This window comes from Vicugna pacos, chromosome 21 (assembly GCF_048564905.1).
Source record: "Vicugna pacos chromosome 21, VicPac4, whole genome shotgun sequence".
Lineage (NCBI taxonomy): Eukaryota > Metazoa > Chordata > Mammalia > Artiodactyla > Camelidae > Vicugna > Vicugna pacos.
In genome coordinates this window covers 13,055,231-13,073,204 of record NC_133007.1, presented here as the reverse complement: position 1 = coordinate 13,073,204, position 17,974 = coordinate 13,055,231, and the positions used below count along the sequence as shown (strand labels likewise).

Below are 17,974 nucleotides of genomic sequence, written 5' to 3'. Positions count from 1 at the left end.
TGCTTATTAAGAGACTTATCTTCTAGCAATATTAAAATAACCAAATTAATTACATATCTCAATTAGGAGTGCTTTCTTAATAATCACTGGAGACTGTCTCTTTCTTTAGGATTTAGTAACTGAGCAACATGTTCCAGTTGATTAAATTATTCAAGTGATCATTCTTGAGCTTCGCTGGTTTACTGTTATCACAGAGCTTTACAGACTTACCCATTACATGTGTGTTTACTTAGGACTAGTAAATCTCTTTCTCCTTGCTGCTTTTTTCCTTTCTCTTTTTCTTCTTTTGGCTAATCTGTCTTTTTATAAGTGAATTTTTAAAGTATAATTTGTACAGGAAAATGTAATTATCATATGTAAAGCTTGATGGATTTTTCACAAACTGAACAAACTGAACCAACACCCAGAGTAAGAAACAGAACATTATCCAGCACCCCAGAAACTTCTTTGTGCTCTTTTAGTCACTACCCATCCCCCTCCCAGGGTAGCCACTACGTATTTGACATTGATTGTAAGGTCCACCATGTCTTTGAGTATAGTTACGGTTTGTTTACTCTCATTCCTGTATAGTATTCCATTATACAAATATACCACACATTAATCATTTACATTTGGATTATTTTCAGTTTGAAACTATTACATATCTTTTGGTGAGCACATGTATGCACATCTGTTGAGTATATCCCTCGAAATGAGATTGCCGGATCATAAGATTGTACATATTCCACTTTATTAAATACTGCCACACAGTTTTCCAGAGTGTTGTGTGAATCTGCCCTCCCGTCAGCTATGTTTGAGGGTTCTACATTCCAGTTAACATTTAGTATTGTTGGCCTCTTACCTTTTCTGGTGGGTGTACATGCATTACTTATTTGAGCTGTATTCATGGATTAGGGAATATGTTGGAGATGATTTTCCTTCTCAGCATTTCTTGTTTTATTTCAAATTAGTTGAAATCATGACTGTTTTACTGTTTCTCTTTTCTTTATGTAACTCTTCAAGGCCAGTTAGAATAGCCTTTTCTACCTGATAGTAAAATTACTTCTACTTTAACCAACTATGTCTTCTTGGTTCATCTTTGCAGTTAAAACAGTTAAGGACAGTAGGCAGGAAACTGGTTTTGTTTATTGTTCATTAACGTTAAGTATATTCAGATTGATATGAAACATCTCCAAAACTTTTTCATTTCGTAAATCTGAAACTGTATCCATGACACAAGTCCCTTTTTTCCCTCCTCCCAGCCCCTGGTAACCATAATTGCATTTTCTGTTTCTATGAATTTGACTACTTTAGATACTTAATTTGAAGTGGAATCATGTATTATTTGTCTTTCCCTGACTGGCTTATTTTACTTAGTGTAATGTCCTCAAGTTTCATCTGTGCAGTAGCATGTAACGGTTTTCTTCTTTCTTAAGACTGAACAATATTCCATTATACAGATACATACCATGTTTTGTTTATTCATCTATTGATAGGCATTTGGGTTGCTTCTACCTCTTGGCTGTTGTGAAATAGTGCTGCTCTGAACATGAGTGTGCAAATACCTCTTTAAGACCTTGCTTTCAGTTCTTCTGGACATACTGTTGACCCTTGAACAGTGCGGGAGTTAGGGACGCTGACCCTCTGTGCAGTTGGAAGTTCACATACAATTTATAGTCAGCCTTCCATGTTCATGTTACTCTGTATCTGGGGTTCTCCATCTGTAGATTCAACCAGCCACAATTGTATAATACTTAGTATTTACTGTTGCAAAAAATCTGCATATAAGCGGACTCATGGTTCAGACCCATGTTGTTCAAAGGTCAGCTATATACCCAAGTGGGATTGCTGGATCATATGATAGTTCTATTTTTTGAGGAACCTTTATACTGTTTTTCATAGTGGTTACACCATTTTACAGTTCCATCGACTGCACAGTTTTCTCCACGTCCTCACAATACTTGTTTTCTTTTTTTTTGATAGTAGCCTTCCTAATAGGTGTGAGGTGTTATCTCATTGTGCTTTTGATTTGCATTGCTCTGATGATTAGTGGTGTTGAGCATCATTTCATGTGCTTGTTGGCCATTTGTAAATCGTTTTTGAAATGTTTATTCAAGTCTTTTGCTCCTTTGTTGAGGGTTTTTTTTTTTGATGTTTAGTTATAAGAGTTCTTTATATATTCTAGATATTAATCCCTTATCAGATATATGACTTGCAGATATATTCTCCCATTATATAGGTTGCATTTTCACTCTGATTTTGCGCTTTGATGGACAGAAGTTTTTTTTAAATTTGATATAGTCCCATTTGTCTGCTTTTGCTTTTGTTACTTGTACTTTAAATGTTGTATCCAAGAAATCATTGCCATAGCCAATGTCATGAAGTTTTTCCCTATGTTTTCTTCTAAGAATTTTATAGTTTTAGGTTTTATATTTATATTTTTAATCCATTTTGAGTTAATTTTTTAATATGGTGTAAGTTAATGGTTCAACTCTTTTTTTTTTTTTCTTTTTTTTTGGCATGTGGATATCCAGTTTTCCCAGCACCATTTGTTGAAGAGACTGTCATTCTCCATTGAGTGGTCTTGACACCCTTGTTGAAGATATTTGACTATTATGTTTGAGGGTTTATTTCTGGGCTCTTTTTTTCTATTCCATTTTTCTATGTGTTTTTATACCAGTACTACCATACTGTTTTGATTACATTTGGAATGTGTTTTGAAATCAGAAAGTGTGAGTCCTCTAACTTCGTTCTTCTTTTTTGAAATTGTTTTGCTTATTTAAGGTCAGTTGGGATTTGCTATAAATTTTAGAATGTATTTTTCTCTTTCATTAAAAAATGCTGTTGGGATTTTGGTAGGGATTATGTTGAATCTGTAGATTGCTTTGTAGTGTGGACATCTTAATATTATGTCTTCCAGTCATGAACATGAGGTGTCATTCCATTTGTTTGTGTCTTCTTCAGTTTCTCTCATTAGTGTTTGTAATTTTCAGGTGTACAAATCTTTCACTTCCTTAGTGAGGCTTATTCCTAAGTATTTTATTCTTTTTGATACTATAGGTTTGATAAATAGAATTGTTTTCTTAATTTCCTATTTGGCTTGTTCATTGTTACTGTGTAGGAGCACAGCTCATGTTTATGTTGATTTTGTATCCTGCAATTTTGCTGAATTCATTTAGTTCTAACAGGTTTTTTTTTTTGTAAGATTTTAAGGTTTTCTATATAAAAGATTATGTTATATCATCTCTGAACAGAGATAATTTTACCTCTTTTTTTCCAACTTAGATGCCTTTTCTTTTCTTTTCTTGACCAATTGGGCCGGCTAGGACTTCCAACAGTTTATTGAACAGAAGTGATGAGAGCACATATCCTTGCTTTCTTCCTGATCTTAGAGGAAAAACTTTCAGTCTTTTCACCATTGAATACTATGTTAAGCTGTGGGCTTTTCATAAATGGTCTTTACTATGTAGAGGCAGTTTCCTTCTTTCCTAATTTACTGAATATGTTTTTGTCATGAAAGGGTGTTAAATTTTGTCATACGCTTTTTCTGCATCAGTTGAGATGATCATTTGGTTTTTGTCCTCCATTCTGTTAATCTGTGACAGACTACATTGATTTTCATGTGTTGAAACACCCTTGTATTCTAAGAATAAATCTTGCTCATTTTTGGTGTGTAATCCTTTTAACGTGCTGTCTGATTTGGTTTGTTAATACTGCACTGAGGATTTTTGTACCAGGATTCATCAGGGAGATTGGTCTGTAGTAGTCTTTTCTCGTCGTGCCTTTGGCTTTGGCATCAGGGTAATGCTGGCTTTATAGAATAAGCATGGAAGTGTTAACCTCCTCTGCAGATTTTCTGAAGAGTTTCAGGAGGATTGCTGTTAATTCTTGTTTAAATGGTTGGCAGAAATCTCTGGTGGAGCCATCTGGTCCTAGGCTTTTCTTTGTTGGGAGGTTTTTGATTACTGATTCAATTTTCTTAGTTGTTACTGGTCTGTTCATATTTTGGTTCTTTATGATTTAGTCTTGGTAAGTGTGTTTCTAGGATTTTATCCACTTCTAAGTTTCTAATTTGTTGGAGTACAGTTGTTCATAGTAGTCTCATATTTCTGTGGCATTGTTTGTGATGTCCCTTGTCTTATTTTATTATAAAGCTTAGTATTTTGTACGAAGTTGATACGCGTTAGTACAGAATTAGAAAATTACATAATCTCTTGCCTTTTAAGCATTTGAGGTTATGCAATAACTGGACTTAGATGATCCATGTTGTAACATAAATTATTTAATTCATTGTAAGTGTTATTCTCTTAGTGTCCTTCCTCTCTCTCCTCAAGTTTATGCTTTGATTTGTGTTAACTGGCCAGGTAGACCGAAATTGTTCTGATTTCTGTAACACATTTTTATCGTGAAATATAAATGAAATACAAAAGTGTGTAAAACTGAAATGTATAATGTGTCAAGTAATTATAAGGTGAACACCTGTGTAACTGACATCCAGATCAAGAAATAGAATAAGGCCAGCACTTTCGGTATTGCTCCTGATAGAGGTAACTATCTTGACTTAATCAGACTCTTGATTCTTGATTTTCTTAATGATTTTACCATCACTGTTTGGATTCCTCAACAGTATAATTTGATTTTTGCCTGGTTTTGAGCTTTTGATAAATGAAATCATACCATACTCTTTTTGTCTTCTTTCCTTCAACATTCTATTTGTAAGATTCGTATACATGATTATATTCCATCTCAGTGTTGTATAATGTTTCAGTAACCAACTAAATCACAATGTAGTTATTCTTTCTGCTGTGTTGCTTACAGTTTGGGGTATTAGGAATAATGCTGCAGTAAACATTCCCTTTGTTTGTATACCAGCACATAGTTGTGTGAATTTCTCTAGGAATATTACCTAGATGTAAATGCTGGGTTGGAGGGTATGTTCATGTACAAGTTACAAGATAATGGCAAACTTTTCCAAAGTGGTCTTAACAGTTTATCCTTCCACCAGCACCATGAGAAGTTCCATTTTTCTACAGTCTTGCCAACAAACATTTAGAATTGTCAAGTTTTAAAGTGTTTCTTAACCTCATTGCAGTTGTAACTTGCATTTACCTGATTACTAAGGAAGCTGAGCATGTTATGCCTTTTAGTCATTTGACTTTCCTTGTCATTAAAATGTTTTGCCTATTCTTCTATTGAGTTATCTCTTTCTTAGTGGTTTATAGCTTTTATTTTAAGATTTGGATCCTAATTGTTGATTGGTTAAATATGTTACAGATATCTTATTTCACTGTGAGACTTAATATGGTTTACTTTTTTTACATGGAGTCTTTAAGTAAGAGAAGCAGCTCTAATTCTAATGTAATCAATTTTATGAATTTTTTTTCCCATATGGTTAGTTCTCTTTTGTTTAAACAGAATTTTTTTACTCCAGGTTTGTGGATGATATTTTAAAATTTTTCTTTCAAATGTTTGCTTTGGCTTTTACTTTTAGGTCTTTAGTCTACCTGGAATTGATTTTTTTATATATGGTGTTAGGTAGGGTTTCCAATATAAAATTTTGTTTGAAATTCAGTTGTTTCAGTTTTCTTGGCCATTACTGACTCTTTGTTTCCATATAAATCTAGAAACATTTATTAAGAGTTCCATCAAAAAGATTATTGGGCTTTTGATTGAGATTACATTGACTATCAGTTTAGGAAGAACATAGCATCTCTGTTTACTCCAAAATGGTCAAACTTTTGGGATTTTTATTTCTGGAATATTTTTCGATGCTGTTGAAAATGACAAAATGTGTGTGTTTATTCCTGGTATGTAGAACTGGAATGGATTTTTGGTGCTGTTGAGGTGATCTGTGTGCTTATTGACTGCTCGCTGATGTAACCACTTCTGATGGAAGAGTATTTCTCCAGCTAAAATAGTAGATTGATCTGTTTCTTCTTACAGTTCTACCAGTTTTTTGTGTCATGTGACACTCTGTTATGAGATGAATACACATTAAGGATTATTATGTCTTCTTGGAGTATTGACCACTTTATCATTATGAAACGCCCCTCTTTATCCTTGATAAAATTCCTTGCTCTGACGTCTGCTTTGTCTGAGATTAGTATACTCCTCCTGCTTTCTTTTGATTTGTGTTAGCAAGGGATATTTTTTCTTCATTCGTATACTGTTAACCTGTGTGTATCTTTATATTTAAAATGAGTTTCTTGTAAGCAACATATAATTCTTATTTTTTCATCCCTCTTAAAATCTTTTAAATTGGTATATTTAGGTCATTGATGTTTAAAGTGATTATTGATATAGCTGGATTACTGTTTACCATATTTGTTGCTGTTTTCTATTTGCTATCCTTGTTCTTTGTTCGTGTTACTGTTTTCCATACTTTTTCTGCCTTTTGTGGTTTTAACTGAACATATTATGTGATTTCGTTTTTCTCCTTTCATAACATGTTACACTTAAGAAAATTTTTTTCTAGTGGTTGTCCTAGGGTTTGCAATATACATTTTACAACGAATGCAAGTCTACTTTCAAGTAACATTATACTGCTTTACAGGTGGTGCAAGTATTTTACGATAACAAAGTATCCCTAATTCCTCCCTTTCATCCCTTATATCATTGTTGTCATTCTTTTTACTTCTACATAAGCATATATATGTGTATACACACACACACACACACACACACACAGTGTACTCAGATACATTGTTGCTTTTATTGTTTTGAACAAATTGTTATGTTAGATGGATTAAAAATAAGAAAAGTAAAAGTTTGTATTTTACCTTTATTTATTCCTTCTCTGATGCTCTTCTTTTCTTTATTTAGATCTGAGTTTCTGACCGATATTATTTTCCTCCCTCCTGAAGAACTACTTTTAATATTTGTTGTAAGGCAGGTCTGTTAGCAATAATTCATCAATTTTGCTTGTATCTTTGATTTTTTTGAAGTGTGTATATGATATGCCTGGATGTAGTATTTTTGGCATTTGTCCTGCTTGGTGTTTTCAGAGTTTCCCGGATCTGTGGTTTGGTGTCTGACATAATTTGGGGAAATTCTCTGTCATTATTACTTAAAATATTGCTTCTCTTTTTTCCTTTATTCTTACCTTTCTGGTATTCTCATAACTCATATGTTACACTGTTTGTAGTTGTCCTGCAGTTTTTGGATATTCTGCTATTCTTTTTTTTTTCTTTTTTTTTTTTTTTGGTCTTCTCTTTGCTTTTTTGTTTTGGAAGTTCATACTGTCATATCTGCAAGCTCAGTGATTCTTTGCTCAGCTATGTCCAGTCTACTAATGAAACCATCAAAAGCATTCTTCATTTCTGTTACTGTATTTGGTCTCTGGCATTTCTTTAATTTTTTTTAAAATTTCTCTGCTTACATTATCCATCTGTCCTTGCATGTTGTCTACTTTTTTCTATTTAAGCCCCTAGTGTATTAATCATGAATTTTAAAAATTCCTGGCCTAATAATTCCAACATTCCCTGCCATATCTAACTCTGCTTCTAATGCTTCTTTAGTCTTTTCAGACTGTGTTTTTTGCTCTTTTTTAATGGCTTGTAATTTTTTGTTGAAAGGGGAATATAACGCACAGGCAGTACCCAGCTTATGGTGGTTCACCTTAACAATGGTTTTAGTAAAAATCATACTTTTAATTTTAAATTTTGACATTTCCCAGGCTAGCGATACGCATTACAGCACTCTCTCATGATGCTGGGCAGGAGCAGGAAGCTGCCAGTCCCACTCAGCTACACAATCCCAAGAGTAAACAGCTAATTCACTTCCAGCCATTCTGTCTCCATACAGTCACCCTATTTTTTCACTTTCGGTAATGAATTATATGAGATATTCAGCACTCTATTGTAAAATAGGCTTTGTGTTAGATGGTTTTGCCCAACTGTGACTACTGTAAGTTTTCTGGGCACACTTAAGGTAGGCTAGGCTAAGCCATGATGTGTGGTAGGTTAGATGTATTAAACGCATTTTCGACTTAACGAGATTTTCAACTTAACCATACATTTATTGGAATTATAAGTTAAGGAAGGTCTGTACTTGGTAAAAAGGAACTGCAGTAGATAGACCTTCAGTAATGTAGTGGTGAGGTATGGAGGTAGAGGAAGCATTCGGTAGTCCTGTGATTAGGTCTCCGTCTCTTGGTGAGCCTTTGTGCCTGTACTGTGAACTTCACCAGTGCTTCTCAGGTTTCCCCTTTCCGCAGTGCAGGTTAGGCTCTGGGAAAAGAGTTTTTCCTAAAGGCAGGCCATGTTAAGATTGGAATGCTGTGGCGTGTTTCAAAATGATAAGAAACTGGTAGAGCTTTTGGAGGTAAAACTCATAAAAGTATGCCCCCTCCCTCCGCTGTTGGGTCTCCCTTGGAGTTTTTAACTTACAGACTTGTCTACATTGGATGTCCAGCAATTTGCCAATTATAATTCAAGTTCTACTAACCAGGTACTTGTTCTCACAGAGATTTCTGCTCAGATAAGTTGTAGTTCTCTGTATTCCCCCGTGTGTCTCCAGGTTTGGGGACAGCAGTTTGCCGTGTGACCTCGCTTCTCTGGTGGATCTAAGAAGAGCTGTTTTTTGTGTGTTGATCTTTTTACTTGTTATTAGGACAGAGGGGCAACTTCTAAGCTTCTTACATGCCGGACTGAAACTGGAAGTCCCTAGATTTTTGTACTGATTTTATATACAGCAATGTTGTTTTACTCAGATAGTTCATTTGTAGGTTATTTTGGCTTTTCTGTGAATACAGGCACATCTTTTGAAAATAGACAATTCTTTTCCTTTTTTCCTTTTTTAAACATTTTTTATTGAGTTATAGTCATTTCCTTTTTTCCTTTAAATCAAATTGAGGACAAAAAAAAATCTTTGTACTGTTTAAGAGGTAAAAGTACTGATTAACTTTAGATTTTGATAAGTACTTGTAGTTTCTAAGGTAACCAGGAAAAGTGGAGAAAATTTTGACTTATATGTTATTGTTCTTTTGTATTTTTTCCTGTTTAGTTTTAATTCAGCAATGTATTTTTTTATTAATATTCATTTAAATGTACCTACATATGTACCAATTTCTTCATTCTTCAGTTCTTTTTAAGACCTTCCATTTGTTGTGACTTTCATTCATACTGAAAAATTCTTTTTTTCTTCTTTATTCCTATTTAAATTTGTTGGGATCTTTGAATCTCTAATTTGGTATTTTTTGTCAATACTGGAAAATTCTTAGCCATTATTTTTCTCCCAAGAGCACTACTTCTGCCTCATTCGCCTTTAGAATCTCCATTTAAGTCTGTTAGTACTTTTCCTATGTCCCTTTTGTCTCTGAAACTCTTTTTGCCTTTCTGTGCAATATTCTGGATAATTTCTTTTGACCTATATTTCAAGCCACACATTCTGCCTAATATAGTCTGCTATTACATTCATCCTTTGGGATTTTTGTTTATTACAGTTTTCATTTCTAGGAGTTCTTTCAGTGTTTTTTTTTAAACATCTAGGTCCTTTATTCTTGTTTTATGTTTCCTATAGAAATTTTCAAGCTTGTTTTTTATTTAAACAGAGTAAGTATAACAGTCTTTCTCGTCTATGATAATTCTGATATGTTAAATCTTTGTAAATCTGTCAGTAATTGTTTTTGCAGGCTCGTGCTCAAGGTGCTTTATGTACTTGTGTACTTAGTTTTCAGTTTCCTAGCCCTTCTAGAAGAATTGTTTGTAGAGATAATCTGAGGGGTAGAACATGGGTCCTTAATCCAGAGAGGATGTGTTTGCGTTAGTCAGGAATACTTTAATGGCTCATTGAGGCTTGTTGCCCTGGCAGGCGATGGGAATTCGGGCTGTAAGTCCCTGTTCATTCTTTCTCCGAGAATGTAGCTTTGGAGCCCCAGCTTCCTGTGGGGTGAGGGAGGGTGTCTTACTAGGCAGCTGCTTTGAGCAGGCCCTGAGGTTGACTGCTGATCCAGTCCCTTAACGCTATCAGAACTAAAGTTCAAATATTCTTGCATTGGCAAATGCTCTCAGGATTTTTGTGTTCCCCTTGACTGTCTGGAATTCCTACTTTTCTTTCAGTTTTGCCTGGGATTACTTACTTAGTCTTGACAGCCTTTCAGGGCTGTTAGTGATTTAAAAAACAATTGTCAAATTTAGTTGCTGTCAATGGAGAGGTTGATCTGAAAAACATTAAGAGCCATTCCTAGAAGTAGATGTCAGATTCTTTAAGAAAGCAATCTGAATGAGGTTAGTAATCTCATAGAAATGACTAAAGAAATATTTGGATATTTTTATGTATTTGGTGACTTTCTCAAATTTCTAGGACATAATGTAAAAATTGGTTGAATCGTGTTATTAGTAAATTTCTGATACATGAAGTTTTATAGTGAATTTGCTACTTAAACTTCTACCTGTATCAGACCATAAGTCATTTACTTTTAGTGGGTTGAGTAGGACTAAAGTCTCATAGCCCCTCATATATTTTATATGTATGTTTATCTTGTCAGTGTATGGGTGGTACAGAGCAGTCTTGAATGTGCTTAAAGTAATGAAATCTTAGGAACCTAAAACTCTGTTTCTAATTTACTTACCATGCCAGAAGTGTTTTATTCATTATTGCTTGATCATTTATATTACATGTTCCAACTGTTTTAAGATTTTGAGTTCATAGTTTTGATCACAATAAATCGTAGTAATAAATAGATAAAACTCCTTTGATCTATTTTTGTCAGTATGTTCCCTTAACTGGTTTCAGTACACAGTCAAACTGCTTTCTGCACGTAGTTAACCCATATTTGCAGCATCGGTAGAAAAATATGCAGATGATCTGTAGATTTGGTATTAGCTTACCTGGTAATGTTATTTTCCTCATCAGGTAAGAGAGTGACCTAGCCCAGAGAAGCATCCTTTCTGTGTTGACTGATAGCCAGCTGTTTAAAAACGTATGCAGGTTGTTTGAAAATGACCAATCAAGCCCCAGATAATGACACCCTCTCCTACCTTGTTGCTTTTGGCTTACTAATTTCAACTGCATAAATACATGATTAACCTGGTATGACTATAAGTTCATTGGCTCTCTCAGGAAAATAATCATAAAGGGATAATGTGTTATTTATAGTATTTAATCTACTTTACATCTTACATGTGTCTTATTTTTTCTTACTTGTAGTAGACCCAAATGAGCTGTATATCGTAGAACCCCTCAAGTTCTCGCCAGAAAAAAAGGTAATGTTTTGTTTCCTTTTAAGTGTATTGGTGTATTCTGTGGTAGTAGATGAAAAACAGGTGGAAATTTTACTATAGCCTGTAAGTGGTCCTTAAACTTTTACTATTTATTTTCAGTCATGATAATGATATAAATAAGCGTTGACAGGGGTCAGCAAACTCTGACCCACAGGCCATGTATATATATCCTGTGGCCTGTTTTGTATGGGCCTGGAGCCATTTTTAAAGTGTTGTAAGACGAAAAAGAATATGCAAGAGAAAGTATGTGACCTGAAAAGCCTAAAATACTTACTGTCTGGCTTTTTACAGAAAAAGCTTGCTGACCCCTGGCTGACAGGTGTTATTTATTGTCAGTGCATGTCAGGTACAGGATGTGCGCTGTTCCTGTAATCCTCATACAACTAAAGAAGATACTATCCCCATTTTTTAAATGAGAAAACTGAAACTCAGAGTTTTTATCTTCTTTTTTTTTAATTTTTTAACTTTTTTATGGGGGGTGATAGTTAGGTTTATTTATTTATTTTTAATGGAGGTACTAGGGATTGAACCCAGGACCTCGTGCATGCTAAGCAGGCACTCTGCCACTGAACTATACTCTCCCCTTGTGTCTTCTCTAAATGACCCATTAAATAGGTGACAAAAATCAGGATATACTTAGGCTTTTTTGGTTACAAAGTATGCGCTTTTTCCATTCTGCCTCTCGAAGTAAGTTGTATTCATTTTGACTGTCTCTAGGCAAAAGAACTTGGCCATTAAAGCCAAAGAGCCTGGGGTTCAGTTCCAACTTGGCCACTTACTACATTGTAACGGGGGCAGGGAACGAACCTGTGAACCCTGGTTTTCTCATTTGGTAACGGATGAAATACCTTGCAGGGTTAGTAAGATAACACCTGAAAGCGACTAGAGTAGGCCTCTCTCTGCCACTCTCCCTCCTCTTTGGAGACGGCCCGCACTCTGTCTATGGCATGTGTACCTACTTTTACTCTAGTCTGAGCACCCAACCCCCACACCCCACAGCCTTTCTCTTGCCTTTTGAAACAGCCTACACTATACAGTGTGTACGTCTCTAAATAAATCTGCCTTTACTCAACTGTGGCTCACTCTTGAATTCTTCCCTGCACGAAGCCAAGGACCCACATTTGGCAGGGTGCATCCCAGGGGCTCAGCCGAGGCCTGGGACACGGTCCTCCTCATGCCCCACGTGGGTGTTTCCCGCATCAATGCTAATTATTGTCTTAATTTGTTCTTTGTTTCTAAATTGTTATGCTTTGTATGACTTTGTTAATGTTACTAACTGTATTACTTACTCTGTTTTATAAGATTGTTGTCGCTTACATTTCCCAGTGTGTAACTAGGCCTCTACCAAGATGGCTAAACATCTTGAAAAAAATAGATCACACTATAACCCTGCATAGAATAATTGTAATAGTGTGATTCTAGGTATGGGAATGAGCAATGAGGGGAAAACATTTCCTGGATCATAATAGTACGACTGGTGATCCAGAGTTTTTAGTTATCAACAGGGCCTGATCCAAAAATTGACACTTTGAGTGGCATGTCAGCAGAATCTTCACCTGACCTAGGAATGAGCCTTCCTAGCGCCATGGGACAAAATTGGTCATGAAATGTCTCTCAAAATATTGATTGAATTTAGGACCAAGGGGGAGCAATGTGAATGAAAAATCCTGCAAATCATATCAGTAAACAAAGAATGCGGAAGCCATCAAGTCATCAGCCAGCTGCTACCACCCCCCACAGGGAAGATGAGCCTGCAGCCCAGCCTCTGCAGCCACTCACAGTGGTGCACCCTGAGGGGACTCAGAATGAGAAAGGATGGGACTCTGGCCCTGGATAACTAGGTGCTTGTCAAAGGAATGATTTCAATGAGCCCAAATGTTTGCTTCTTACCATGCATAGAAAGAAAAAAAAAAAAAAGAAAACAACTACAATAGTATTTGGCTCATAATAGATATTTAGGTGTTAGTTATTTAGCACTCTCTAAATCCATATTCAGAAGTGGCAGGTAAGTAAAGAGTTTTAATTGAGTAATATTTACAAAATGGAAAGGTAATGACGGTATCTGTACAGAACATCGCAGTATTATGCTGTCAGTAGTACTTACTTTCCACCAGGAGGTGGCGTGCTCCTCCATGAGCTCAGCTCTCTAGATGTTTGATTGGGTAACTATCAGAGGTCTAATTCCTACCCTTTCTTCCACTTGTGTTATAGAAGAAACGCTGCAAGTACAAAACTGAAAAAGTTGAGACCATAAAGCCAGCAGATCCATTGCACCCTATCGCCAACGGAGACATAAAAGGAAGAAAGCCTTTTACGAACCAGAGAGATTTTTCTAATATGGGAGAAGTTTATCACTCTTCATACAAGGGTCCTCCATCTGAAGGAAGCTCAGAAACTTCATCCCAGTCAGAGGAGTCATATTTTTGTGGCATTTCAGCTTGCACAAGTCTGTGCAACGGACAGTCCCAGAAGACAAAAACTGAAAAGAGGGCTTTGAAACGAAGGCGATCCAAAGTCCAAGACCAAGGGAAACTGCTAAAAACCCTGATACAGACTAAGTCAGGATCATTGCCGAGCCTGCACGACATAATCAAAGGAAACAAGGAGCTCACGGTGGGGACGTTCGGTGTCACGGCGGTCTCGGGACAGATCTGAGGTTAATCGGACTTTTCCTCCTCGAGACTTTTGTTGTTGTTCTTTGAAGAACATTCTGTGGTATTTGAAGGGTTTGGGGGAGGGAGAAAACATTAATGGGAAAAGTATTCAGAAATTATGGTTTCTGCCTTTTTAAAAAGCAGGTGGGATTATGTCAATCTTGGTCAATAAGCTGCAGTTTCACAAGGCTGATCACTTCCTACAAGGACAATGGTAGACATTTTATAAAGATGTTTTTTCACAGATTAATTACTGGGACAAAAGTAACTTGGAAGCCCAGTTCCTTGGGTGGGATAGGAATGAAAGACTAAACCTCTTCCTTTAGCTTTGTTCCTATTTCTTGCACCTTCCCATATTTATGTGCCTTTTGTCTATTTATAATGCCACTGGAAGAGGAGGGAGAACTTTTTCTGTCATTTGATTTCTTTTGTAACTTTGTTAGTTATTTGAAGCTGCAAACACTACAAGGCTTTACGGTGATCTGCGCCTGGAGTTCAGTAATGTGGGTCAGACAGTGTGAGGATCCTGAAGACTTGCCAACTAGACCTCTGTTTAGCAAACTCACTTGAAATCAACACTTGCTGGAATTTTTAAGACTATTCGTTTAGGTAAACGGTGATATTGCTAATGTTATTTTCCTTTAATTTAGTCACACTAGCTCTCTTTAGTTCCTAACTCAAAGAAAAAACTACAAGATCTTTTCTTGGAAATGACTGGTATTTGCAAATTTTTTTTTTTTTTTTTATAAATTCACCTTTTAAACACACTTAGCCACTTGTAAAGGTTGTCTTCGGCTACATTACATTTTAAACATTCACAGTAAGCACTAATCCTCCCAACTTTCTGACCCTTGTTTTCTCTTACTACAATGGAAAATCTGAAGGTTGGGCAGATGAGTGCAGGTCTCACATGATGCAAGCACTGCCTGTGCACACCACCAGCTCGTGAGTTTGTCAAGCCTTGTCTAAGTGGGCGAGCCTGAAGGGGTTCCTATTCCTTGATGTTTGCTTTGTTTTGGCTACAAATGTGCAGAGATACACATGTGTGATGTCAGTGTCTTTGTCCTCATTTTGTCCTTTTTTTCCCCTTTAAAAATTGGCAGCGACTCTATTTGAATCCAGTGATTTCTAAGTATGTGTCTGTACAGTAATGAGTGAAAGTGGAAAGTTTCTTTTTGAAAGGGAGAGATTTGACTGTTCTGTGTTGTAAGGTTTAAGTTATAACTTATTGAGCACTTTTAGTAATAACTTTTTAAATTTGTCTGATACCTTTCTGGGGGTATTGTTTGTAATGTGACTTATTTAAAGCCTCTTTTGTTTGTTTAAGTTGCTGCTTTAGGTTAACAGTATGTGTTAGGTGATTAAATTTTTTTTCCAGTCTGTACAATTAGCCATTCAGAGTAAGAGGGCCTGATTGTATAGAAACTCATTGAAAAGAGGTCCAGGTGAGAGCAGAGGCGGAGCGGGAAGTACACCGTGTGTGTGCGGCATCCGGTGTCGTGGAAAGAAGACTTTCAATATGTAACTACGGAGCTGTAGTGCCATTAGAAACTGTGAATTTCCAAATAAATCCGAACACTCGTCTTTATTAATTACTGGCTATTCTGGTTTATTCTTTGAAGGAGAACTTACAGACTTGTTATCTTGAGCATAGATTCAGTTTTTGCCACTTTAAAATTAAATACAGCAGCATCCCGTTAAATAATTGATCCTATTTCAACCAGCTACAAACTGAACTTTCATATAAGCATTTTGTTCCCTGTACAGTCATAATTTCACCATTTCAAACACTGAAATGAGAGTGTTGAGTCTTTAGGAGACTACACATAAATATGCTTTTCTTTTATTAGATGCCATCTTTAAGATTGCTAATTTTTAATTTTTTTCTGGATCTAAAATATGGCATAACATTTTACAATTTGGGGGTTATTTTTCCTCTGAGATTATACTTAGATGAGGGAAAAAAGTGAAAATTCTTGCCATCAGTAGCTTTGTACCTGTTGAGGAGCAAAGCTGTGTCTATACCTGGTAGGCTTTCAGTGTTCCTTAATAGCCTCTTTTATTTCTTCTAATATTAAGTCAAGCATTAAAACAGTATGAAAAAGAAACAGGAATCCGTAAGAGCAAGGATACAAAGTAAAGCAGTTCTTTTAACTGGAGTTTTTTAAATATCGAAAATATTTTTATCATATATAAAAATTATAGATGTATATATAAGCTGAGGAATGAAATAGTTTTATAAAGTAAGGCTTGTTTATGCAGAAGACAGCGGTCCTCTGTTCGCTGCCACTACACCCCCTGCCATCACCTTTCCCCATCAAGGATTTCTTGCTCCCCAGCAGCAACCGTTTTCAACTCTTATCTCTAGTAACTGTGCTCACTTTGCCACTTACTGATTTACCAGTTTTTGATGTGTCCCCGATTTGAATATATAAACGTGTTGGCATGAATACCAAATAGACATAAACTTACATTTGTTAACCTAGTTGAACAAGTTTAAGATCACAGTATGATAAGCAGCATGTCTACTCAGAAATACGCTTTTTTAAACTCTACCTTTCATAGAACAAAGCTACTTAAAAACCTCATGCTTTTCCCCAACTTTTTAATTTGAAAATTTTCAAATCCATAGGAAACACTCATATATATACCTTTACCCAGACTCAGTGGTTAATCTCTGTAGTTTTCTTTTTTGTATCTACATACACACATATTAAATGTTTCTTGGGTAAACCATTTGAAAGTTAAGACATCATGCCCTTAACCCCTAAATACTTAAGCATTTGTGTTTTCTGAAAATAAGGATGTTCACCTACATGCCCATAATACTAGTATCTCACCTGAGAAAGTTAATTCCCTAATAGCTAATACACACTCCGTGGCCAGCTCTCTCCAGTTGTCCTCACGCACACTCTCCTTTTTTCCCCCCAAGAGGCCGTCAAGTTTCCTTTGGTTTTATTATCTATTTGTGTCTTTTAAAATTTACTGATTGTTTTATGACTTTGCATGTCTTCCTTATGTAAGGGCCATATTTACTTTCTCTGATTCATTCCAGTTTTAGTGTCTAGGCTACCAAAGCGGGCACTAAGAGCTTTTCTAGTAATTTATTGATACTGTCACTATAGATTTTATCCCGACCCACAAAGTTGTGATTAAGGCATTAAAAAAATGAAGACATTTAAAAGTATCCCATGGAGCATGTATTTATAACCTCTGCATTATACTCCACTTAGTCTGTTACTTTCAAATTAATCTTTAGAATATTTGTTTACAACAAGGTTAATCATTAGCATTTGTAAGGTTATGTACCCGAATCTACCCACTTTGTGTTCTATTTTTTTTTTGACAAATCAGATACTGAAACCCAAATACCTTCTGTTATAAACCTTGTAAAATGAGTTTATTTGAACAAAAATAAACATTTGTGATTTTTTTTAAGTTTAAGTTTTATACCAACTGGTTGGAAATAGTTCCCCACATAGGTGGTGTACCGTATGCAACTTAGGAGCAGGTATTTTCAAGTCACACTGCCTAGTTTCATGTTTGTTCTCCATTGCTTACTGAGTGTAGCATTAGACAAATCACAATCAGTCTCATTAAGCATCAGATTTCTCACCTGTAAATGGGCAGCACAGCACCTCCACACGATTGTTGTGAGGATCAGTCATGCTTACACATGTACAGCTACCATGTGCCTAGCATATAGCGCGCACAAAGTTAGCTGCTAACGCTTGGATGTTCAGAGTTAGATCCCATCCCTAGTCTCTGAACATCAACCAGCAGGTGTCAGACTCCCATCTCTAGCCTCAGACTACGACCACCATCCACCAGCAAGTTTAGCAGGGAGCTTTGAGCCCAATGTGCTCTAAGATCCCCCCTCATGCTGCCATCACAAGGGTCACTAAGTCACACCAGAACTGCAGGTCTCCTGGAAAGATCTTGCTACCCCTTGAGATAAGGCCTTGCCACTACTTTAGGACTCAAAACCATTAACGCATCGATTGCCACGTCACCCAAATCTGGGTGACAGTTGTGTGTCCTCAGGGGCCCTGTCACACGGATATATGGGTGATGCTTTCCTTCATCAAATTATGCAGGTTTTTACAAGTAATTTGCAAC

At 36.1% G+C, this 17,974-nt stretch overlaps 1 protein-coding gene across 9 annotated transcripts in view; it reads left to right on the top strand.

Moving 5' to 3' along the window:
* SUCO (SUN domain containing ossification factor) overlaps window positions 1-15,447 on the top strand; it is a 77,058-nt gene extending 61,611 nt beyond the window's left edge. For 8 of the 9 annotated variants that reach the window (XM_072946105.1, XM_006211129.2, XM_015245107.3 and 5 more), the window contains 2 exons: window positions 11,128-11,183; window positions 13,413-15,447. In XM_072946105.1, the coding sequence (XP_072802206.1) occupies window positions 11,128-11,183; window positions 13,413-13,856 (500 nt within the window). In that variant the 3' untranslated portion in view covers window positions 13,857-15,447. The remainder of the gene's footprint in view (window positions 1-11,127; window positions 11,184-13,412) is intronic. The other variant, XR_001459785.3, reaches the window with a different exon arrangement.
* The last annotated feature ends 2,527 nt before the right edge of the window (window positions 15,448-17,974 follow it).